Source organism: Euprymna scolopes, chromosome 36 (genome assembly GCF_053919585.1).
Source record: "Euprymna scolopes isolate OS-2025 chromosome 36, ASM5391958v1, whole genome shotgun sequence".
In the NCBI taxonomy this organism is placed as follows: domain Eukaryota; kingdom Metazoa; phylum Mollusca; class Cephalopoda; order Sepiida; family Sepiolidae; genus Euprymna; species Euprymna scolopes.
In genome coordinates this window covers 12627646-12654543 of record NC_136517.1, presented here as the reverse complement: position 1 = coordinate 12654543, position 26898 = coordinate 12627646, and the positions used below count along the sequence as shown (strand labels likewise).

At 31.8% G+C, this 26898-nt stretch overlaps 1 protein-coding gene across 2 annotated transcripts in view; it reads right to left on the bottom strand.

Annotated features, from left to right (window-relative positions):
* Window positions 1-26898, bottom strand: part of LOC145260344 (uncharacterized) — a 226605-nt gene that overhangs the window by 4643 nt on the left and 195064 nt on the right. For both annotated transcript variants that reach the window (XM_080118262.1, XM_080118261.1), the window contains 5 exons: window positions 22096-22303; window positions 19877-20015; window positions 5027-5096; window positions 3189-3235; window positions 1176-1234 (listed from right to left, as the gene is read on the bottom strand). In XM_080118262.1, the coding sequence (XP_079974388.1) occupies window positions 1176-1234; window positions 3189-3235; window positions 5027-5096; window positions 19877-20015; window positions 22096-22303 (523 nt within the window). The remainder of the gene's footprint in view (window positions 1-1175; window positions 1235-3188; window positions 3236-5026; window positions 5097-19876; window positions 20016-22095; window positions 22304-26898) is intronic.

Here is a 26898-nt window from a genome sequence, read left to right as displayed (position 1 = left end):
TTGGAGAGAAAATTTTTTTTGTTACAGCAGAGTGACCAAGACTACATGATTGACACTATGAACAGTGCTAAAACCAAATAATAAGTTTGAATTCGGATGAGTGGATGATCACGGCCTGTGCACCGAATACACACTTACAAGTTCACACATCTTTTACATCTTGATCGCGATGGCCAGATGCTCTAATCATCCAGCGTGGTAGATGAGGCTGAAGATACCAAAATATGAAAATCGTTTAAACAAAGGAGTTTTTTTCTGGTTGAATAAAACTTAACATTATTTTGAAATGAATCAAAATCCAAGATGATTTGTCACTCAGTAGTCTAGTTTTAATCTTGGTCTTATGCAGCAGTGAAGGAGCAAGAATGAAAAACTCTTATTTTTCTGATTTAAGAATCCATCTTAAATGTTATTCAACTCACTTCTAGTTGTGAATTGTTTGTTGATTTAACTATTCTCTTCCTTCTCTGATGACGTCATTCTTCCTTCAACTGTCTTTTCTTTTATCTGTTTTTACGTTTATAACTGATCTGGCTTTTTAACCCTGATAGACAGCTTGCCCCTGAATAATTATATATTCAACTAAATGCAAAATGATCATTATTTAAAACTAGCTAGCATAGCAGACATTCAGTATATCATAAATCTGATAAGCTTTTGTTGTATTCAAATATACATTAATATGGTTGGGAGAGGTATGGACCCCTACCCCATCACCTTTGGGTAAAATAGTTACTCTTATTTTGAACTAATCAAATGCAGTTGATAGGTATCAGTTCAGAATTTAATGACCCAAACCAACCCAGAATTTGAGGGGTTGAAGTGTATGAAACAATATCGGATTTTGTTATACAAAACAAGTTCATGTATGCTTCATAAACAAACATCCCCCCCCACCACCACACTCTCTTAATTCTTCCACCCTCCCACACTCTCTCTCTGAATACATGTATAAGAAAAAAAGAGGGAACAAGATCTTGTAAATGACATCACAGTGAAAGTTAGCTAATAACGATTAACCTTTTTTTCAGTAGACCGTTGAATAATATGGACGTCAATTTAGGGCATTTTCAAGGAGAAAAAGGGCAAAGAGAGAGATGGAGAAAAGTTAAACAAAGTAAAAAGTGGAGAAAAAATAAAAAAACAAACAAAAGTAAAGATTAATTAAAACTTACTGCTGAAGAATTTTGTTGAACTGACTCCTTGCCATAGCCAAGTAATTGTCAATCTGGACCTGCAAAAGATACAATTTAAAAATTAATTCTCCTTGTGGATTTAAAAAAGCTTAATATTTGCATTTCATTATCAACAGTGGAACTAAATTATTAAAATTGTAATTTTATTTGCAGAAGAGAAGAGATGTATTGAGTCAGACTTTCATAGTGACATTTTATCCATCACTTCTCAACACTAGCCTAGTTTAATAATAATAATAAACCAACAATGACAACGAGGGTATAAATACAGAATATAAAAGAGTTATGTAAATAACACAAAGTCAGTTTGTAAATTAATTTTTTTTTTTTACCCAAAAATACATAAGGGACTACTATTTGAGATCATGTTAAATCTAACATAACCAACACAAAATATGTATAACAGTAATTCAATCAGTTTGATAAACGTCCACTATGATCTCAAACCCTTAATATCTTATACATCACTAAATGTAGTTTTATTTCATACACAAGAAAGATTCTATTTAACCCATAGATGGAACCCTGAAACTGTCAGTATGAACTTAGGAGTAATCGTAATGAAGGAATTATTTCATACTCCTTGAAGCTCTCAAATTGGAGCTTCAACATTGGATTGCAACCATTAGACAGGTGAATTAGGTGAATGAACATCGGGTTTTAAGGTTTGGTTTGGTTGCTTTGTTTTATGGCATATCAACCCTTTTCAGGTTATTTAATGTCAAATCCAGAAATTTTGGAAAAAAGTCTTATGTTTAAAGTTGTTTATATGTTCAAATATTTATTCATGGTGTTTGGTTTGGTTGTTTTGTAAAGAGAAAAAGGAAAAGGTGGGCTGTTGTTTTTGTAGAACATAATTAAGTTTTGCAAAAGGGAATATAAAAACAAAAAACATCAATGTTAGGTGCATTTTATCTCAGGAAGTCAATATCTTCAAACATTCTGATCTGGCAGCACAAGTCATGTTTTAAGGTTTCACTTCTACAAGCATGACTTTTGGGCAGAGCAGCACGGCTTACTCTCACCTTCACACACATAAGTAATTTAATAGAAATGGTAGAAAATAAATTATGCATACAACCGTTTGTTATTTTTTTTTCAAATAAAAATACAAAGTCACTGTTGGCTTTCAATTTATGATAAATTTCTTAGAGATAAAGATGGTACTAGCAAGAAGGAATCATGGTTCATTCCTGAAGAAAAACTAAAATTGGATGTAACTAGCTTGCAGACTCTGGTACAAAGGAAGAAAAACAGCAAAAAATTTAATTGATATTATGTTATATTATGTTAACATGCATTTATCTGTAAAATTAAGAAAGTTATAAATAACTGCAACCAATGCATGACTTTTGGGACACCCTGTACGAAAAAAGTTGCTTGTTATAATACTTTGGGAACCATTGCTTTAAATTTTATTTGTTACTAACAGGTCACCCGATATTTTCCAGTCGTAAAATATGCATAAATATATTTTAGTTAATGCAGAATTCTTATTTATTATACATAAATATTGTACGTATTAAATATAATGTTAAATTCTTAAAACAAAAAATGAAGTAAAAGAAAAAATGGAAAGAAACTGAGACATGCACATGCGAGTATTGTTTTGTCTAAACAGTTCACATCTAAGTTAAAAAAAAAAAATATGCTTGAGCAGAGATCGAAACTAAAACCTAAAGACAGTGAGTCAAGTACGATAACAATTATGCCAACTTGACACAATCTTTAAAAAGTGCTTTCAAACCTACTTATTCTTAACATAATGCCACCCATTCATGCATGTGCAGTTGTGAAACAGTTGACAAACAGATAAAATCCTGAAGACTATCAAGTACCAATTTTGTGTTCTCACACACACAGACACACACACACACATCACTTTTATAGATATATAGATAAAAGCAAGTACAATTTTTATTATGTAAGATTTATTGTCGCACAGTTGAATTCTCTGATAATACTTATGTTAAAGATGAGAAATCTTCTTACCTTGTTTGTTTCATAAATCTTCGGGAGAGTGAAGACTATTATAACACCTGGAAATGGAAAAGAAAAGGCAAAGGTATGTAAAAAAAAAAAAAAAAAAAAATGTTGCGAAAGTTGTTGAAAATGAAAACTGATATACAAAAAAAATAAACAATAAAACAAAATAAGCCCTTTTCACTTCCAATCTAATGTTATGTAAGGCAATCATTCTCTTTCATAGTTCAGAACCAAAAGATTTTATCCACATAATCAGTGCATACCAATCAATTTATTATCTGTGACATCTTATCCTAACACATAACCCTAAGTCTAATTTTTTTTATTGCATCTCACAGTAATTCATCAACATGCTTAAAAAGTTCATGTTAATTTAATATTTATCTCTAGTTCGAGTTAATTTAACAGCTTTTTGTGAATTTAATTTGTGAACATCACTGTATGTGCTTTAGAGGGCGACACATTAAATTAAATTTACATCACAGTACAAGACAATGTAAATACACCTACTATTGTGCTATACAAGTCTAACAAATACATCATTTAATATGTCTTGTGTAAACAGAAACTTGTTTATGTTAAGGCTGTCATAAATAGCGAAATGTAGAAATGTATTTTTTATTAAGAATGTAAACAGCTGAAGCTGTGAAGGTGATCAGTGGAAAATGTTTCATATTAATAAAATTCTGAGCTGGAATAACATCTGAAAGAAACTGAGGAGAAAACACGCACGTGTATATAAGTAATGGGATGATTGCAATATTTTTCTAGATTCCAATGCAATTACTGATTGTTTCAAATTTCTGACTCCGATACAATTACTGATTCCAATTCTTTTAAAATCTCTTAATATGTAGTTGTAGAGTTGTTTTTATTATTTTTTTTTTCAGATTACCATAAAAAACCCATGTATTATATGCATATATAATCTCAAATGTAAAACATACACTTTTGGAATGATGTACAGATTTTAATTTTACTAGCAGTTTAAAATCAATGAATATTCATCATTTTATCTTTAGCAATAGAAATAAGGTTTTAAACAAAATAGAACTAAAAAAAATAAGCAATTAAACAAATCGTTTTGGCATCGAAAAAAAAAGCACTAATTTTTCCTATTTTGTTACTCAGAAAAGTTACAGCAGTTTTTCCAATTCCCGATTACTCGTCCCAACACTAATATATCAGATTAATTGCCATTGATGACAAACTGTAAAAATCTGACAAGATAATTTCATATAAGACTAGCAGGGCTACTCAGCATTGCCTGGGGCAAAAGTGTAACATTTCTACTAAAACTTCTACCTCTCTATGTTCATCTCTTTATATTTCTCTCTTTTCCCCTTCCTCGTTTTACCCCTCCTTCTCCTCTGCCCAGCCCATTCCACTCTAGTTGGATACACACACACGCATTGATAACTCTCTTTTATATAATAGACTTCTCTAAGAATAAGTAGACACATTTTCTTTCCACATTAGTACATAATAATAAAAGCCCCCCACCCACCCCCTGACAAAACTTAGCCCAGTTGAACCCCCCAGAGAATAATTTTTTTCTACATTTTAGATATTATTCACCCAAGGCAACACTGGTCAAGAATATACTAACTTTGTAGGTCTTTGTGTTTGTATGCCGAACTAAAAGTCAAAAGTATAAAACAAACAATTGTCCTTTATATAACAGATAAAGAATCCAAGTTTCATAAGGTTGTCAAAGGAGTGAAAGTATTAAAAAAAAAAGACTAAATTAACATTGTTATTGTTAGAAATGGCTACATAATTTCTTTTAAGAAAAGGGAATAGCAAAATGCTGTTGTAGAAAAAGATAGCATTTGGATACTTACAGTTAATGATCAGTGTCATTCCATTGAACCAGGATCCAATATAAGTCAGCACCCACAGCAAAAGTCCAAACTAAAAAATAAGTAAAATTAAAAAAACAAGTAAATAACTGAATAATAATCATTACAAATAAAATAAATTTATAATTTTTCTAATAATATTTCATGTTGCAATGTATGACAAAATAAACACTGTCTTGAAACAACTGTAAACAAATGTAATACCTTTATGTTTTTTTTTTTTTTTTTTTTTATTACATTTTCACCCCAAACAAGGCACATTGCCATTTTGGTGTAGGGGCTACTATCAGGGGCAACAACTACTGGGGTACTATGTTGGGATTTGGGCAGCAAGATGTCAGTTCACGTTACACTTGAACTTCTGCATGTCAGTACAGTTGGGGAAGCATGGGAACATGTGCTTCGATTGCTGTTTTGAACTATTCAGTGGTCTCATTTGCGCATTGTTCAGCAGGAAGAGAAAAAATATTTCCCCATGGGGCATCTCTGATAAGATCTCTGATGGCTTCCTCGTTAGCCTTTTTATAATATCTCGTTGTTTTGAGCACTGGCTCTTCAGTTTTGGGTCTAGTGCTTAGGGCAATTTCGACCATTATCACTGCATGATCAGCGTTCCCGAGTGGGCTGTCAGCATTTGTTATACAATCATCGGAAACTGTGGTCAGAAACAGATCTAGAAGTGATGCGTGTTGTTCTTGCTGGTCTGGGAAACGGGTTGGAAACATAACCATTTGTGATAGGGAGTGAGATATAACAAAGCTATGTGTTGTGTTGCCCGCTGCATCTGTGTAAGTAGAGAATTCAAGCCAATTTTTGTGGTGGACATTAAAGTCACCAAATACATGTACTGGTGCGCTAGTGTTGGGGGAGAGTGCTGTGTCTATGCTGTCAGAGACCTTGTTTATTATGGTGCAGTCCTGGGTCGAGGGAGAGCGGTAGAGAAAATAAAAGTAGCTAATGTTATGTTGTATGTTTAGTCTAAAGCACATAAAGGCTTGATCACCCGATTCTAGGTTTGTTTCTCTAGTCAAGGGAAGGGTGTTACGAATGTAGACTCCAAGTCCGTGCATATGTGTATCAGAGTCCTTAGGGCAGAGTGGGAGATAGCCAGGCATGTTAAAGTAGTTAGAGGGGATGGAGGAGTGTAGGTTAGTCTCGCTTAGTGCTAAGATATCCGGGGTATTTGTTAGGAGAAATGCTTCAACATCAGCTAAATTAGTTCTAAGCCCACGGATGTTCGTGAATGCAAGCCTCAAGGGAGGACGCAAGTTCGATTTGTTTGTCCCTAGGCCTGATTTAAGCTTACTTTTTTTTATTGTACTGTCATCATGTTTTTAAAGAGTTTCAGTTAGGTAAGGGGGAGCTGAACAAGAGGTTATGCAGGGTATCAGACATGCAACACAAGTAGACCATCAGCTGACCTTTCTTCAACTAGGACTGTGGCCTCAGGAAAGCCCATCAGCGATGAGTGCAGGGTCCTTTCCATGCGCGACATGGTACTACAAACATCCCGATATTATACAACTGTTGATGGAGCAGCCGCTCTAAGCGCTACCAAAGAGTTAGGGTCCTGTACTACCAGTCGGAAACAGCAGCCAGGAACTGTCAATCCGGTACCCTCAATCCATCAGGAGAAGGTCAACCCAATCTAATTGCACAGGCATGTGTGGTACTCAAGCACTCCCAAGTGCCCAGTTTTGAGGGGTGGGATGTGTCGGGAGTGGGGAAAACGGTGTTCATTACCCTAGACAAGAAACAAGATCTACCACTAAGTGTTTTGTTGAATCACTGTGATAGCGTCTCTGCGCCTGACTAATAGGCAAAGAAGGAGTATGGAAGCCGGGCAATAGACAGAGCCTATCTACTCCTTAAACAGTTTAGGTTTGCAGACCAGTAATTTGTTTGAGTCACCAGCTCTAGGAAGGTTGTCATTCAAGACTGGAGAGGCCTCCCTTCCCTTAGGTTTAGTTTCAGAGTTTTCCTTCTCCTAGACGGAGGATCTGGGAAGATCTACTGGGTCCATCAGCTCTGAGAGGGTTTGCTCCGCGCCTGGGTCCTAATCCAGGTATTTCTGCGACCCCACGTGGTTAGTTAATGTTACAGGGTTAGTTTGTAGAGGTTATATATCTAATGAATAGTTACACTCCTCAAAGTGATTTAGGGACATTGCTATTTCATTGTTACTAAGGAGCAAAAAAAAAAACCATGCAGTGGAAGCAACTATGTGAGCAGGCTTGTTAGAAAGGCGTTAGTGTGGATTAAGACTTTTACCTTTAGATTTTTACATTTTTTTTTTTTTTTTAATTTATATGTTAGTTTAGGTACAGGATAACGTTATAGTGTGAGTAGGTATTAGGAATTGAGCTAAAAATTTTGCCCAGTCACTGTATATTTTAGATTACGGGAGGGTTAAGATGTAGGTGCAGTACAGTACAGGTATAACTGGAGGTAAATTTTAAGTCATGGCGTATTCCATATGTATAATTAAGTAAATAGATATTTAGGCAAGTTTTCAGTAGATGCAAATAGATAGAAGTTGTAGGTGTTAGTGTGTTTCTACTATTGAAGGAAGATAATTTCAGTTTTCATTTAGGAGTCATCAAGCGTTTTGCATAACGGAGTATCGAATTTGGTTTTGTATTGATCGTTGCAAAACCATCTAGGAAGAGGCATTGTTATGTAATGAAGATCGCTTTGCATCTGAGTGCATACTTTGGCTGGTAAGTATCAAACTGGATAAGAATTAACTCTAATGCATGTCTTAGAGGTAGAAATGTATACATGTTTAGTGATGACTGTTAGGCGGTTAGCATGTGAAGGTTAGGAGCTGGAGGCTAAGGATTTCACTACTAAGGCGTGTGTAATGTAAAGTTTTAGTGGCAGCTAGAGGGGGCGGGGAGCAGATTGTTAGCTTTCAAGGGACGGGGTTATTAACTTACAGAATACAGTAGAGTTTCATTAGGATTTAGAGTTTCAAGTAATGTTTTAGCTTGGGAGAAAAGAAAAAAAAATTTCTTTTTTCTTCTTTTCCCCTATTTAGCATGTATACTCATTTGGAATATGATTTGAAAATAATTTGGATCATTTAAAATACATCTATAAGGTAAATCTCAAACATCTGTTTATACGTATGTATGTTTGTATGTCTCGCTAAAACTTTTGTCAGCAGATTCAGACCAGGTCCAGACTGGTACCATCTGAAAGAGCAATGTCTCAGTCGAATAATATGTGAGAATTAGAAAAAAAACGGTCAATTATTTTCTATAGAAATAGATGTTTGCAGTGAGGGAGGGCAGCAAAAAATCGTTCCTTCATAATGATTTAGACAAGCACACATACATGAATGATGTTCTTTCTTGAATTGGTTTAAATAGGGGGGAAAAAAATGACATTACTTTGCTAGCTAACTACATCATGGAGCAGTGGTTATCAAGGCCACGTTATAAGCGTTCACGTAACATTTTTTTTTCCGTCTTAAACATTTAACATGCTATTTATTTTTTCGCTCGCTTATTCATTTTCCCTTCATTTTTCCATCACGTTCGTGTCCATGTAACCTACTGTTTTTTTTTTTCCGACTTTTTTTTTTTATCAAGTTTTAACATTTAAACAGTGTTATTTATGTGATTTTTTTTCCATTCGTTTTATCCTTCTTTTATTTTTCTATCGGGTAGCCATGCTCTTTTTTTTTTTTTTTTTTTTTACGCCCAGCCCTTGCTCAATACCTTTACTACACCACCTCTCCACATCCGGGCAATGCCGGGTACCCCCGCAGGTATTACTTAAAATTTGTAGTTTCAATGTTTATCGTTAATATCCTATAAGAAACTTGTTCCAAACTCTATAACCATATATATTCTGAAATTACATTACACAAAACACTAGGATAAGTATATTTCATTTTGATCAAAAGAAGGAATGTACAACCTTTTTGTTGTGAGATCTGTGATAATATCCATAGAAAGAATGTTTTTTACATTGTTTTATTTCATTAATAACTTTAAAAATATAGAAAAAAATAATCAAGATTATAAAAAAAATGGTAATATGGAGTTTAAAACTCTGGATCAGGAGTATTCTGGAGGATGCAGAGGGATTCATTGGTTCCTGAGAAACCCTGAGGAGGGGAGGGAGCATAAAAAAATTTAAATTTACTAGAATTTATTTCAATGTCATTTTTAAAAATAGAATTTTATAAAATGTAAAAAAATAAAGTTTCTCATTCAATTCTGGGCAACACTAGATATTTTTGTTAGTCAATAAAATTTAAAGTAGACTCTTAATTGATGGCATGAAATATTTGAGAAAAAAAGTTTTTTCTAAAAATGACTCAGTTGATGGTCCATGATAGGTGATTTTAACTCACAAAATAGAATTCATTTGTGGTCGAATTATAGAAAAATGTGCTCAAGAGATTGATGAAATTAATGTTTAAAAAGAGAGAGAGAGAGAGAGAGAGAAAAAAAAAAGAGATTCATTAGTCGTTAATACGAATTAATCATGAAACTCAAATAAGCAGAAATGGCATATCAAAATCCAATCACAGATTTCAGTATTGATTTTTTGGCCACCAAATTTGCAAAGTTGTTTGTTCCATTTCCAGGAAAAAATTGAATAGAATTAATCAGAAATATCTGTTTTTTTTTTTTTCCTTTTTATATCATAATATTCAATTGGAGGAAAAGTAATTTAAATAAAACTTCTTTCAAATGGGTGGAGGAGAAGGAGGAGGAGGTGCAAAAGAATATGCTGGGATTTATGTAAATTATTCATAGAATTATTATTTCATAGGTAAAGGACAAAATAAAATGAATCCACTGAATATTTATTGTTCACTTATTGATCTTTGACTCCACAATCTGACCATCACATTAAGTCAACTCCTCACCTTCTTCATCCACTTACAAAATCATTAAAAATAGACAAAAAACATTTTGTAAAAGTAAAAAAAAAAAAAAAAAAAAAAAAAAAAACAGCCAATTAAAAGATTTTTTTCTTGAAATCAGTGTTGTGTTTGCTTCTTCATTGTTGACAAATATAAATAATTTTTATACGTTTCCCCAAATTAATCAGAAAATTATCAATTAAATAAATATCAACTTCCAAACTCGAATTGTAAAGTAAATTACAACTATTACAACTACTACTACTATTATTATTACTACCATTGATGGCATAAAAATATTTAATAATTTTTGCTTTATTATTAAAATAATTTTCTCAGAAATGAATTAAAGATGTTAATTTTTACAATTGAAAACAGACACGGAAGAAAAAAAAAAAAAGGTGGTAGGGGATTTTTTTTTTTTTTTTTTTTTTAAATAAAATTAATAAAACTGACCAGGACAGGTTCATATGAATGAATAAATTACACAGAAATTTTAATAAGATGAAATTTAAAAATATTTTGAACTAATAAAAACCATATTGTTATAATAAAAAAGTGCATAAAAATCAAGATTACACAACTGAAGTCATGGAAAAATAAAAAACACTATTCCTACCCAATTTCAGATGTGGATTTCCACAATTTTCAGACATAATCAACTTTTGAAAGCATACGGAATTCAAACTTGTTATGATGTGAGAATTACCCTATAAAAACAATATCCAATGGATTACAATTTCACTTTTTCATGTCCAAAGGTTCCAATGTCCATAGTCTAATGAGATGCATGCATAGAGATAAACTTTATATAACAATAGATGATTGATTTTTCTGTTTTCCAAATTATGGACTTCAACTTTAGTCGTCAAATCTAATTATTCGTAATAAATGCTTATTTATTCTGGCATGTCACTGTGATCTAACCAGATTTTTTGCCACTGAATCATCATGACAGAAGGAGGAAGGGAAGGGGGGAGTCCAGCAGTTTCAAAAGCTTCTAAGATAATCTGTTTTCAGAGATAGATGCTCTGAACATCGCATAAGAAGAGAAAAGAAACAAAAAAGATAAAGAAACCATATCTATTACTGATCTGATAACTTAAAAAAAAAAAAAAAAAAAAAAAAAAAAAGAAATTTTCCCAATATCCAAATGAATGAGTTTTGCCAAGAATGCCGACATTTGATTCTCGCTTGATTCCATTTGACCGAAACAATGGCAAATCAAATTCAAATGCATAATTAATAATCTTTCACTTAAAGGATGAGAAATTTATGTCACCACTTGGAATAGACACATTAAGCCTTTTTGGTGCTATTTCCAAAGCAATATTGTATATTGTGAATGATTAACTGAACATCAGTTGCATTTTTATTTTTAAACTCTTAGCAGGGGTGGGGGTAATTATATGTTTCGCAATAATATTAGTGTGTAACTAAATGTAATACAGTAGAACTCCAGGATACGGCAGTAATCTGTTCCGAGGTTGGGATCGTAAGGTGAAAATTTTATACAGTACATATTAAAAATTAGTAATAAAATACAGTACAGTATATAATACACATGTATATAATCAAATAACATTCAAAATAACAATGTAAGGTGGGGCAAATACCGTAACCAGGAGCCAGGGAAAACATTGTATTCCACATCGTAATCTGAAAAAAAAACATATCCTGGGGTTCTTCTGTAGTTCAGAAAGGATCTGATAGTTTACAATGGTCTATTAAACCTGACATGGTATAGAACAAGGAGAAAGAAGCAACCTTAATAGAAGTTAGTGTCCCCAACGATGCTGGATTAAATAGAGCTGAGAAGGAAAAGATAACGAAATACCAAGGTCTTATGTACGATATGAAAAGAAACTGGAATCTCAGGAAGATCTCCATCATTCCAGTAATTATAGGAGCAACTGGACTAATGAAAAAGAATTTCAAAAACTACTTGGCAAATATACCCAGTGAACTAAGTGCAAGAGAGATTCAAACACTTGCACTTAAAGAGACGATTAGAGTCTTAAAAAGAGCTCTCAGTTGGAATATATGAAATAGTGAGTGAATGTCTGGTATTCAGCAGAATATGCCACCCCCAGTTTGAGCAGTATATATATATATATATATATATATATATATATAGATATATATAAAAAGGGAAAAATATTTATATATAAAAAAAAAAAAACAACTGTTAACCCCCACCCTCTTGCCATTTTCTTTCCTTCCTTCTATCCTTCATATCTATGCTTTGAATTGTAAATCTTAAAAAGAAATAAAGAAAACATTAAAATCTTACAATATAAGCTAATTTGATTGTATTGTTTTAATCTAATACAAACCTATATTCGTATTATAATATTGAAACCGAGTTAATCAACATTTGTTTACCTGAAACTTTATGTATTTTAATCACACAAAATACATGCTAAAATATTCCTCAATCTTAAGACTTAGTTCTGCTTTAATTGTTCTGTTATAATTTGGAATCAATTCAAATTACTTATTGCTTTCTAAGTTTCTCACAGTATGACTCCCCCCCCCCTTTTTAGTTTATACAGTATCATAATCAATTCTGTCACTTCCCCTCTGTTTATTAACAAAGGAAAGAATAAAAAGAGAAATAATTCATTGTGAAAAAGAAAAAAAACATTACAAGTAGTAATACTATTTAACCCACAACGAGAGAGAGAGAGAGAGAGAGAGAGAGAGAGAGAGAGAGAGAGAGAGAGCAGAATAAGACTAATCTAAAAATTAGTCTTTTAATATTTATATTTAACTAACTTTGCAAATCACACACATCCCTAGTCAAGCACTCTAACCAGAGCTCAATAGGTGACTGAATAGATTACATTTTTCCCCCAGTGTTTGTGTGTATATATATATATATATATATATATATATATATATATATATATATATAGTAATTGTCACTCCATGTTGTTTAAAAAAATTTTTTTGTTGCTATTTCATCATTTATTTATTTTATTCATTTATACATATGTACATGTGAAGATGTGATTCAGATGCAGTTTCTATCTTCTGTGGGAATGAAGGTGACTCTTCAAACCTGCTCTGCTCTTACAGTTTGTTGCAGAGGTCACACTTATGCAGAGATTGAGGGACGCGAACTGGTACTGCTTTACAGTGGACATTCATATAACACTTCAGACCTCCATTTGATTTGCAGACCATAGAGCAAATAAAACATCTGTGCTCTGCAGTGTTTTCCCCATCAAAGAAAGACTGATTTCCATGTGACACTGGTCTAGACACATTGATGAGCTGTGATATGACGAAACAGTCTATGGATGACTATATATATATACATAATTAAGATATAAAAGTTACTTTAATGCATTAATGTTTGCTTTTGGTTGTTTTGTCATATCAACTGCTTTTTTTTTATATAGATTATTTCATGTCAAAGAACAATACATATTGTATACAATTGTGCACAAGCACTTATTTTGTGAACAGCTGTGTGGAAATTAGGTTTATAACCATCCCACATAATAATCGTTGCCTGAAGTAATCCAATTTTATCCATTCCACTGAGTTGTTTTCAATCCTCTCATAATATTATGTTCATCATCTATCTGACCATCTCATTAACCTTTATCCTTGAGTGGCTTTTGGCATTGCTAAGTAGTGAACCATTAATATAAGAAAATAGATCCAATAGAATTTGAATATAACATATAATTATAAATTATGATGTTATGCAGTAGGCAAATTACACATTCCTACACTCACAATAAATATGATACATGGAATGAGTCAACCATCATGTGTTGCAGAAATGACGAGGAGGAAGGGGGAAAGAGGGTTGGAGGTAGCAATGGTTTGAATACCATCACCAACAAGTAAGTGGTGTCTTATTTTTCACAACAAATTTGTTGCTCAGGCACATTTTTAGTAAATGTCCAAGTCAGGGTTGGCTAACGTTCAAAATTTAAGCAATATGTTCAGAAATGTGATAATTTTTTGTCAAATATCATATGTTTGATTAGAAAATTTATGAAAATTTTTTACATTTCAGATTTAAAAAAAATACTGATTTAAAAAGAAAAAAACTTTTTGCAGAATGTAAGAATTCTTAAAATATCACAGGAAAATAAAGACAATTTATATTAAAGAGTAAAATATTTGTACACTGCTTACCATTCAAATCGATATTATGTTTAAGGGAGAGTTATTGGAACAAGATATATCAATTCAGGCAATAAGAACGAAAAGTTTACCTGATAAAAGCAAGTGTAAACTTAAAATTAATATAAATATTAATATTTATATAGCTCCCCCCAAAAAAATAATAAAAAGGTCAATACAAACACAATGAAAAGAAATCAAGACTCTAAATTAAAATTTATAAGGAAACATTATTTGACAGAATACTCCAAAAACAATTTTTTAAAATTATTTTTGGAGTATACTGTTAAACAATAAATCTCCTTGTAAATTTTAATTTAGTCTTGATTTCTTTTATATAATATATATATATATATATATATATATATATATATATATATATATATATATTCTACACTAGATGTAGTTGATGGCTCACAACCACTATTAATTCTAATTTGATTTCATTCAAAAATTCATAAAATATCATATCTTTTAAGACATTCTTTTTTCATAAATAAAAATAAAATAAGTCACCTAACCTTCATAATATCCTTATTATTTTTGCTAGTATATATACAACTAGCAGGGCTACCCAATGTTGCCCAGAGCAAAAGTATAACATATTTCTATTAAAATTGTCTCTATACATCTGTCTCTCTATCTTTCTCCTCCATTTTACCCCTCTCTCTTACCAAATTCATTTTTCTCCTTCATCCAGCCCATTCCTCTCTAGCTGGACATGCACACAGACACACACACGCACCGTTCTCCTTTATATAATAGGTTCCTTTTCTTTCCAAAAAAGCCAAGCATGCAAGACCCTCTCCATGAGTAAAAAATTTACTTTCACCATGACTAATGTTTGTACAAAATTTCAAAACAAATCCCAAGAGTGGTTATTGAGAAAAGTGTGAACAGTGAACGGGAGTGAATTAATAGGTCCAATCCCCCTTTGTCTGACGACCAATTAGTACATTAATAACACCAAAAAACTGACTCCTCTGACAAAACCCAGCCCAGTTGACCGACAAAGAAGAATATTTTTTTTCTAAATTTTGGATATTATTCATTCAGAACAACACTAATCAAGAATATACCAACTTTGTGTTTTTTCTTTGTAGTTTTTTAAATTTTTAACTGAGCATAAAAACAGCCAACTGCCCTTTATACATCTTATATCTACATACATCTATTAATGTAAGTTTTAAATTTGCTGCTGCTGAACAGCCGACCCACTAATAAGAGAATGTAATGCCTTAGAAGATGGCATGATAAAACTGATTCTACGCTACCACCCCTTCCATCAGAAGGTAATCGCTGGGAGGATGGCATCATGATCACAGAACAGGCATTACATTACAGGCTCTTCCTGCAAAACGAAATAATACTGGAGGATACCATAATGGAACGTACCCCATGCCCAGAAGGAAGTAATGCTTGGTAAGGTGGTGTTATGATAATAGATATTCACTCTCCTGAAAGATAAGGATTCTAGCCATAAGGTTTAGTTTCATTATAGCTTGATTTAAATCTTTATAATGGAGGACATTAAAGTGGTGCAAAACTTCTGGGTTTTTTTTTGGGGGGGGGGGTACTTTTACCATTCCTGGGACGGGTATTCTAGTATAATTAGAAATATGTCCATATTACCATACTGTTAGGAATTAAATGGCAATACAGGTTTATGCAATGCATTTAAATTAAAAGTAGAAAAATAAATTAGTGCATGAAGTATAAGAGATTAACCCTACCCCAGTTTTAAATCATACCACATATGACCGAGTGGAACTAATGGTGATGGTATCGATATTGCTGCCATATAAAAATAAACTCTATACTTAGGTTTCTTCCTTGGGATTATAATTAAATGACACACAATACATACTACACATCAGTTTAAAAAAACTGATTCAACTACAAGTCTTCAGTTATCTTTCTTCCTGTTACAGCCCCTAACCAGTTGCGACATTTACCTGCATTCTTGGTCTTGAGTCATGAAACGTCAAGCTAAAGCTATGTATGGCATGCCAAAATGACCCAGCATTGGTGATAATGACTGAACCTACTTGAGAACACTGGGGAGGGGAATAATTTAAGTTCACAGTTGATTTCTTTTCTATTTGTAGCATTTGGAGAGATTGCCAAAAGACAAACAATTTTATTTATTACGCCTCTTGTAGCATCTCTTATTTTAACCAATAATCTTATTTGGACAGTGTATACGCATACATAAAAATATAAAATCAGATTTCTAAATATTTCTTAAAAAAAAATAAAAAAAATTTTCTTTTGTGATGTTATGCTCAATATTTGACAGAAATTAAATTTTTGTATCATTTGTATTCCTTGGACTACTGTTCTCACTTTGAGTGAACGGTCGTCGGAAGAATCCAATACAAATAACTCACCTCAAAAATTCAAAACAGAAATTAAGTATTAAAAGACTAGCCCTATAACGCTGTGATAATTACTTATATTTCCTCTACTATTCTCTTTCAATCCAGGATCGTACCCTACTCAACTATATCTCCGATAGCATAAATGCAGCACTTTTTTTTTTAGATTCAAATGCTCAAATCCATGTATTTGTGGATTTTAATGCCCACCACCAAACTACACAGCCACAGCTGGTAGCAACACACATGGTCTCTATCACACATTTCATTTCACAAACTGTGACTTTCATCACATTTCAGCTTGTGATGATCAGCAAGCCTCACTTCTTAACCTATTCTTGACAATGCTTCCTACTTGTCTGACGGATGACATAGCACTTGTGATAATAGTCGATTTCACCATAATTCTCTAACCCAAACTAAAGCGTTGTTACTTAAATACTAATGAGCTAATTGAAAATCCCTCAGAGATCTTATTAGAGATGTGTCATGGAATAAAACATTTTCTCTCCCTGTAACAGGATAGGTCAAAGCAGACATAGAAGTGATTGTCCCCATACTGAAATTTATAGCAAGCCCACTCTCCTCAAACAAGCATTCTATAGAATTCAACTACAAATAGACAAAAATTTATACCTTCAAGAAACCACTTTAAGAGTGTAATATTGGCAGCTAAATATAGGTATAATGAGATGACTAGAAAATACAATCACAGAAATTAATAACCCACAAAAATTTTCACACCATGTCTCCTCCCGCTCTTTGCTAAAATCTTTGATTAATCAATCTAACGATAGTCTGCTGACTCAAAAAGGCTAAACTTCTGATCAACAGTATTAATTTAGGAAATCACGTTCAACTGTAAATATCCTAATGGCCATCTTAGAACACATAACAGACTGGATAAGATAAATGAAGCTAGGGTAGTAGCACTTGATATATCTATAGCTTTTGACAAGATTTGGCTTAAAGTGTTCCAGAAAATTAACTTGCATGATATCATCTGACTAATATTTAGTATAACCTAACCCTTTTTAGTTAAAAGAAAAGTTCAAGTCATCCCTGATCTAAAACACATCACATTAATGCAGGTGTGTCAATTCTTGAACCTTTATCATTCTTGATTTTCATAAACGACCTCCCTTATGCAATTATGTCATAAATGAGTATATTTGTTGATGAATCCACACTAATCTCGACATGATGGTACGCATATCCAAACAATGGCTGAATCCTTAGAAAATAGCCTCCAGTCTGTAGTTGAATTGGACTAATTGGATGGTTACATTTAATTCTACAACAAAACTCAATTAACAATTATAAGAAACCTTACTAATCACTGATTGCTTTTGCTTCCTTCCAGAGAGCCTAACATTCAAACTGCAATATAAATTGAAATAAGTACATACAAGATGAGCTCCCTCTGCAGAGTTAGAAAACTTCTTACACTTGCTAATATCCTATATCTCTAGAAAGTCATCATTTGCTCATGCATGGAGTATTGTTGTCACATCTGGACTCGTGCATAATCACTATTCTCTCCATGTTAGACACAAAAAATAGTCTTTTAACCTAATAGGTATCACACTGTCTACCAAGTTCCAATCTCTGTCCCATCACTGCAATGTTGTATCCCTGTGCTTGTTTTATAAATAATTCAACCGAATGTGCTCTAACAAACTTGCTACACTTGTGCGGCCTCAACATGAATATCAGCGACAAATCTGACAAGCAGCAAAAGCATAATCTTGCAAAGGTCACCAGATGCCAGAAAGCTTTTTAAAACTCGAATAGCTGATTTCATTAAACAGCTTTCCTTTTGAATTTTCTTCCTGCTTCCCTCACAGTAATGACATGCAGAAATTTAAATGTAATGTGAACAAGTACCTTGCTGCATAACTCCCCACTTAGGATGCCTCTATAAATCTGGCTTCTAATTTATAGTAACCCTTTACATCTTAATGACAGTGTGCCTGGGTTTGAGAGAATTGAAGTTAAAATAAAAATTAAAAATATTTTTCTTGCAGGTAATTATCACACATATTTTTTCGTCATAAAACACCCAACAGCTGAATTCAGTCTTCAATTGTAGACAATTTGTTTTTTCCCCCTTGTGAGGATTTTTAGCTATCTCACGTACTTATCCAGTCTTTATGGTTTGATAATCTACATCAAACACATTAGTACTCTGTATCTGCTGACTCATCTTCCTGAAAATGAGAATGATTATCTTTTAATGGGAGGGAATAATGGAATACCGGTTCTGTTGTCATAAGATTGTCCTCCCAGGAATTATATCCTCTTTTTTAAGGGAATGGGACAATCTATCCAGGTATTACATCCACCTTTTGGGAAGGAGTTGTAGTATTTGTTCTGTTGTCATGAGATCATCCTCAGGTATTACCACTATCACCTTTTTCTTTGATAGAGAAAGAGAGAAAATCCTTAATATTTCATTGGGATGGGGAGAATGGAAGAAATGCAATGTTATATATTTCCACTAATCATGACATTATTTCTAGGTTTTGTCTCTTCATTTTTTTTGGAAGGGGGCATACTGTTCTGTTATAACATCCACCCAGGCATTACATCCTCCTAAACGACAGCAATATGTTAGCAGCCATTATATATATTTTTTTCCCTCCAAAACTTCTGGCCTTGATGGTGGGGAGACTAAATCTTGCTGCTATGGTTTCAAATGATTTGTAATGTGTGACCTTAATGGGCATATATTACAGAGCCCACTACACAATTCAGGTCATTAGCTTTCCAACAAGCTTTCATTTATTAAATTCTGATCAATAGTCGCTGAGATTTGGAACTTATAAAATTGCCAAAAATAAGGATATATATATATATATATATATATATATATATATATATATATATATATACACTCATAGCCAAATGGAATATTGAAATGCTCATATCTTTGGTTCTATGGGACGAACTACATCAAAATTTGCAGACTTTTTGAAGATTATAATATTATTCTGTGATTAAAATTTTATGACAATTGGTAAAAAAGAACCTATATTCACAAACCAACAAAATATGCCAAAATTTGTCTACATTTGTATATATAATGTCCTGGCAGGCATATATATATGATATATGATATAACATATTCATCAACTATTTGCCACTTTCATGAAACATCAAAATCTTGCAGTTTTTAAGCAATGACTACTCCGATCCAAAACGAATAAGTCTACATCATTAGAGGCAACAGTCGCCACAGGTGTTATATCAGTTTTCCTTATTCTAGCTGCATGCCTTAACAAAAATTAAAGGGATAATTCAAATAAAAAAAAAATTTTTTTTTTTTAAATAAAAAAAGTTGAAATGGAATTATGAATTAAGATAAGAGATGGTACCCAAAGAGGCATTAAAAAAATGTTTACGATTTGATAAAACATTTACCTTGATAGAATCTACAAGGTCTTCAACAAGGAACAGTCTTCGCAATTCTCGCACAGTTGTATTGAAATGCTTCATGACAAGTTTCACTACTTTTTGTGTTTTCTGGTCATTCATCTCAAGTTCCCATTCAAGGTATTCCCTGGAAGAAGAAGAAATTCATATTCAGTTGTTAAAGAAACATGTTGGACAAGATTAACAAATCTTAACTGATGAGTTGAAATGAATAAAAACAACAAATTAACATTTTGGTAAAATAAGCAAAGCATCTTGTAAGGATGAGGAAGAGATGACTATAACATTGATTTATTACTAGCAAGGTTACCAGAAGTTAAACATGGATAACAAACGTAGAAGATACAAAAAGTGCATCATCATCAGTTTAACATCCTCGCATTTGATGGGTGAGAATGTACAGCATTTTTTTAACTAATATCTACATCCATTCTCAATCACTTTTTAAACCATTCTGTTAAAACTATTTCCCTCTATATTTAGCAATTGGTTTAATATAATAGAAAGTGACTTTAAAGAAATGACTATTACAATATGTTATTTTAGCATTACTCACTTGTAGTTATACTGAATCAGAATATGTAAAGTTAATAAGAGTATCTTATGTGGTTTATGAGTTTTAGCTAGACACCTATACTTGCACACAGATAGAAATATAGCTTTCCTTTATATAACAGATCATGCCTTTTTAAATTTAATCAACATTCTTATGTTAACCAAAATAAATAAATCAAAGGAATCTTAGAATATATAAAAGAATACTTAAATCAAATTCTAAATATTTCATTAGAAATGTTCTTGTAAATTCATTCTTCTTTTTAAGCTTATTCTCAAAATCATTTACATTAGACATACAAATATATATTTGAACAGTTATAATATTAACATATCTTAAAATAATGTCTGACAAAGTTGTTAAAATGTTTTTGACTCCTAATGGAGTATGACACCAATGATTTCGATGATCGTTTTTATAACCACAAGTTATAATAACCAACGAATCAGAAGCTTCCAAAGTTACTATAAAAAATGAATTTTGGATTCAATCAGTTCGCCGTCGTCTCTGTCACAAACCTGCATTTGATTCTTCGTTGCCATCTTTGTTACTAGGAATTACTTAATACTCAAGATCGGAACTGCACTGATTCTTCACCGCCATCTTTGTTCAACATAATGTCTCAGCACTTAACAGATTATGGGCCCAGCACGCTTCCACTTTTTTAAGATTTTAAAAACAGGGATGAGTTCTCACTCATCTCCATTGTCTTACACTTGTTGCACACAAATTGATTATCATCTTTGAATTTACCCACAATTCCACTACACATCTTGTGTACCTAATGCTTACAGATACTACAAAAAAGTTAAATTGCACCAAACTCTTTCCACAAACTGAGCAAGGACACATTCTTTTTTGGGGAGGATTTCTAACACTACAATCACTTTGATCTTTGTAACACTTTCAGACCTTTACTTTTAATAGTATTCCTCAAAGTCGTTAACCTAACAATAAGACTTCTATTGTTTTGATGTACAAAACCATCAGCATCTCTTCTAGACAATGTGTATGGAACTCTCTGAACAATGCTTATAAAACATAAATGAAAAGCAACAACCACTCGAGTGCAGGTTTCTAATCTAGTCAAATTGATCATTTGTCAAAACAATGAAACACGTCTAGACTATACGTGTGTGTTGAAATACTAAAACCGATAATGTTTGTTGGTTGGTTGACACTGAATCATAGTGGACGGAAAAATGAATGAGATGAGAAGTGGAATAAAAGAAGAGTAAGTGGATACAAATAAAGAAAATCGGAAGAAGAAAGGAATAAAAGTGAAATTACAAGAAAACAAATGTATAACATACTAACATTGATCTAACAGGTCATGGATTGTTTATATGCGTGTTATTTATAATTCTGGAACTATTCAACCCAACCATTTATTGAATTTATATGGATACACAGTTCACATTCCATATTTCAGGCCTACTGAGATTCTTTCAGTTAATTTGTTAGTTTGTCTTTGTTTAGAATTGAACTCAGAACCTGATGTTCATCTGTGCACTTTAACCAACACTCTAGCCATGTGTCTCTCTAAACGCTGTGATAGTGATACTAGAAATAAGGAAACTAGTCCAAAACGATACTAGGCAATAGAAAATTAATTGCACTCAAAATCAAAGAATTTAAAGAATCAACCTACTTGAAAGGATGTCCATCTCCAGACTTCTGCACTGCCTGCATGATGTTCTTGTAGACACGAAAACTGAGTGTGACCGACAGGATAGCCAACGAGAGATAGGCAACCACACTGAGCACAGAGAATATGGCCAGAGAGAGAAGGATGAAGAGCATGCTGCCGAAAACAACTCCAGTTTTTTTGACATCTCTCCAGTATATGAGATCCAAAACTGTAAGGAAACAACAAAAAAAAGTTTCAGAAACATGGCAATCAAAGAATTTATAAAAAAAGTAACAATGATAAGTACAGTCTATCAAAAGTGAGCAGACGATGCTCATCAACCTACAAGCTTAACAGTAACAAAGCATAAAATAAGATTTTTTAATTGAATAATTAAAAGTGCCAGAAATTTGAAACAATTTTTCTAATGAAAACTTATTTTGCAATGATAAAAGTATTTTTTTGTGTTGTAGCCATGCATGATATACAAACACTCTTAGGATCACTTAATTTCTGAAACAAAAATAAAAAGTGCCTTAGTAAAGGATTTCTCTTTTGATGGGACAGTTACTACACTTTTATCATAACCCAAAATAGTAAAGTCTGTGATAAAGAAATAGTATACTTTCTTGAGACAAATTCATTTATAGTTACAATGATCTGCGTTTGATTCACTTTCATTACAAATTAACATAAGAATGAGTAAAAAAAAACTTCTTGAAAAAACTTTTCATTTTTCTTATGTGCGCATTTACATAGCATTCATTCAAGCATAGTTCATTGAATAAACAGGAGTGAGAATTTAATTTATCTGAAACAAGCAATCGTAAGCGAAATAGAATAATCAGTCATTTATGGCTGTATTTACTTGGTGTTGCACATGCGGAAATATTGCTGAGTGGAAATATATCACACACTAAATTATAAAAAATATATATAAAAGATAATACAACTAAGTTATCAAAGACAAAGCAAAACTTATCAAGATAAAAAAAAAGCTCAAGAGGAGCAAACAATAATATTAAATGAGAGATGAGGAATAAAAGTTATATACAACTTTATCATCAGAACAATAAGGAAAGTTAAGGGGAAAATTAAGAAAATTATTTTCTTAATTTTTCCCTCAACTCTTCCTTATTGTTTTGATGATATAATAAAATTATATATAACTTTTATTCCTCATCTCTCATTTAATATTATATATAACATAAGATTACCAGTAGGGCAAATGCATGTACATAAGTTTTTTGTGAATTTTCTTTTTTGCTAAATAATACTAAATATAAAAAAGATGTTCTACAAATATAAAAGATTATTAAAAAGAAAAAGAAAAAATTTGTCAAATGTATATTGAATAGCCAATGAAAACACTTGAAATATGGATGTAGTAGTGAATCTGCCAAAAAAATGTCTCACGCTAAATTTGCTCATAATCTTTTTAAGTGATGGAATTAGTAGAATTATACCAAGATAAAAGTTATTCCCACATTTTCTGAAAAGCACAAAGCAAATTAAAAATATCAAATATGAATGATGATATAAAAAAAAAATTAAAAATCAATTGGAAATAATATTTTTTATTCATTTTGTTTTAAACAATTTTCTTGGAATGATATAAAATCTTTATATTGAAACAGAAATATTTATTATATTTAATACTTGTCTCAATATAAAGATTTAATTTTATTCCTGTGAACGTCAAAGAAACGGTAAATAGAATGGTTTTACTTTACACACAAGACATTTAATTCTCCATTTTTGTTCATTCATCCACACATAATTTTTAATTTATTACGAACTAGCAGGTTGCCCGGCGTTGCTCAGTCATACAATATGCTTAAACATGATATTTTAATTCATGCAAATTGCGTATGCATTATTATAGAAACAATCCTCTGTTTATTATTATATATTATGAAGAATGATTTGCCCAGTGGACTAATTTGCAAAAAAAATAAAAAAAGTAAATAATAATGATAATATTGTTCATCAAATTCCGTCTGTGTTTGTTTACAATATCATGTTAGCTGATATTTGGGCTTGATGATGAATGCACTGAAAAAGTCACTTCTTATTAATGTTTAGTTTTAAAATATGCAAACGAAGAAGTGATTTGCGGTAATTTTAAAATGGTACTTATTTTATTGTAAATTGAACTCAATAAAAAAAAATTAAAATAAAATAATGAGGTAAACCCGAACTTGAACAGGGAATCATTCAATCTGTAGTAAAATGTTCTATTACTGAGTTATATCTCCAGATGACAATAAATCTGTTTTTTTTTTTTTTTTGTTTTGTTTTAAGAGATTTTATTATTTCCCTTGGCTGGTATAACGTAAAATATTCCCCAGTAAAAATTCCTCTTTTTTATCTATAAGAGAGGAAGACTATTTTTAAAATTGGATTTTTTTTGATTTTCTATACCTTCCGATGAATTTCTGGACAAAACATCTAAGAACACTGCCAGAAATAAGTTACCTTTGTGTGAAATTTGCAAAATATAGGCTCAGCTGTTTTGGAATCTATGAGGAAGGAACTCTCTCTCTCTCTCACTCACACACACACACACACACACACACACACACACACACACACACACAAAAGTGGCTTTTATATAATAATAGAGATAGAGATTAATAATGAATTCATTGTCGATACAACAAATTAGGAAACAAAAGAGATGGGGGTGGGCAAAGTAATAATTTTATAATCATCAAAGAAAGTAAAATTGTAAAATTTTCAATTCCAATTTAATCCCTGAAGTTAATCATTTATCCCGAGAGATTGGCCAGAAGCTAAGATTCAAACTGCATCTGTAACAGGTGAGAAAATCCAACTTAGGCTGGTTCTGTTGTACCAGGAGACTATAATCTCATTAGATTAAATATGAGGATTATATTTATAATTTTAATCTACATATTCAACAGGAAGCACAGTATAATGTCTCAACAGACGTATGACTAATAAACGACCTGATAATAACAATGACTTAGATCTGAAAACATTATGAATCGTGTGTGTGTATATTTGAATGGAGACTTTCCAAATAACAATATACAAAGCTGGTCATAAATCTTGCTGAAAATAATTACTCGACTATTTTATATGAAAATAAAATAACATTTATCTAGTATAGAAAAAATATTGTGTCAGATTTTCAAAGTCAAACCAGAAAACAATTCGTTTAACATTAATACTTGATTTGAACTAGCCTATTTTAATTTATTTATTTCCCTTCAATTTGCTATCAAACATATTTTACTTTGCTTCAGTTTTTTTTCTGAAAAGACGTATTCTGACTAAGAACACTTTTCTTTCAGAAACAGATTAAAGGGAAACATTATCATTTGCAATTACACTAGTTCTTTCCTTTGAGTTCTTCCAAAATAAATGTTAACTTGTGTCACTTCAGGTGTGTCTTTCTCACCTTCACATTAATTATGCACTCTAGCGTTCACAATAAACTAGCATCAACTAAACTATTTTCTGTGTAATTTCTGTTTCAGAAAATAATTTGATTACAAAATAGAAATCATGAAAATTAATTTCTGTATATTCATATAAGTCAGCCAAATTTTTTATTTTTCTTTCAATTATTAATAAAAGATTAAACTGGCTAAGACACCGAAAATAGTGGATTAATTTTATAATCAAATAATATTTTTAAATAGAATTTTTAAAATTTTTATTTTACCTTTTTGTTTTCAATGAATAATCAATTAATACTAAAAAAAAAGTGAAAGCCAAGTGCATGTGAGAAACAGACACATAGCAAATAGCAGCATAATTTTGTTCATTTTATCACATAGCAAATAGCAGCATAATTTTGTTCATTTTATCACATAGCAAATAGCAGCATAATTTTGTTCATTTTATCACATAGCAAATAGCACCATAATTTTGTTCATTTTATCACATAGCTCATCATAGGGAAAATGAGAGCAAGAACCAATTCGGTAAATATGAAAAACCTTACAAATGATATATAAAGCAGAAAATATTAATTTTTAGATTATCTGTGGATATATAAAAAAAAAAAAAAAAAAAAAACTTATTTACCTCAAACATGACATATTGCCACTAAGAAGTTATAGGCTATTGTGATGGGGGAAGGGGGAATCAGATTTATAGGAAGAATCCTAAGTTGTGCCGCAAGATTCTTGTTCACATTACATTTAAATTACTTTATGTTGGTACAGTTGGGGATGAGGAAAGGGAGTAAAGAGGGAATCCCAAATACAAGCTGTCAAAGGAAAATAAGTTATTAGAGTATAAAGTTCTGGCATTAGGTAACCTCTACAGTGAAGGGGTGGGGTCTTACTCATAGTCAGGTTGCTCGGGGAGAGGGGCATTTACATTAAGAGAGGTACAAGTGCAGCAAGCTCATTGGAGCACATTTCATAGCAATATTTTACAAAAACGATTAAATTAAATAAACATAGTAAAAACGTTAAAAAGATTCTCATCAAAACGCATTATGAAAATAAATTTAATGGTGACTATTGCAAGTCATACTCACTTCTCCAAATAGCAAAATCATATTTGGAAAAAGAAGTCAATGAGATTGAATTGAAGCAAGACTACTTAGTATTGCCCAGTTATGTATTAAAACCTGACCTTGTTTGTACTTGTGCATGATGGATGATGTCACAAAAAACGAAGGATGTAATTAAGATCGATATAAATATATTTATTATATTTGCATAACTCTTTATCTGTACATTTCAAACGTAATCGCAAGTTTGTGAATATTCTTCAGACGTAAATGAAGATAGCTTATCATGGCAAATAAATTGGAAAAATTGGCCTTAGAATAAAATTAAA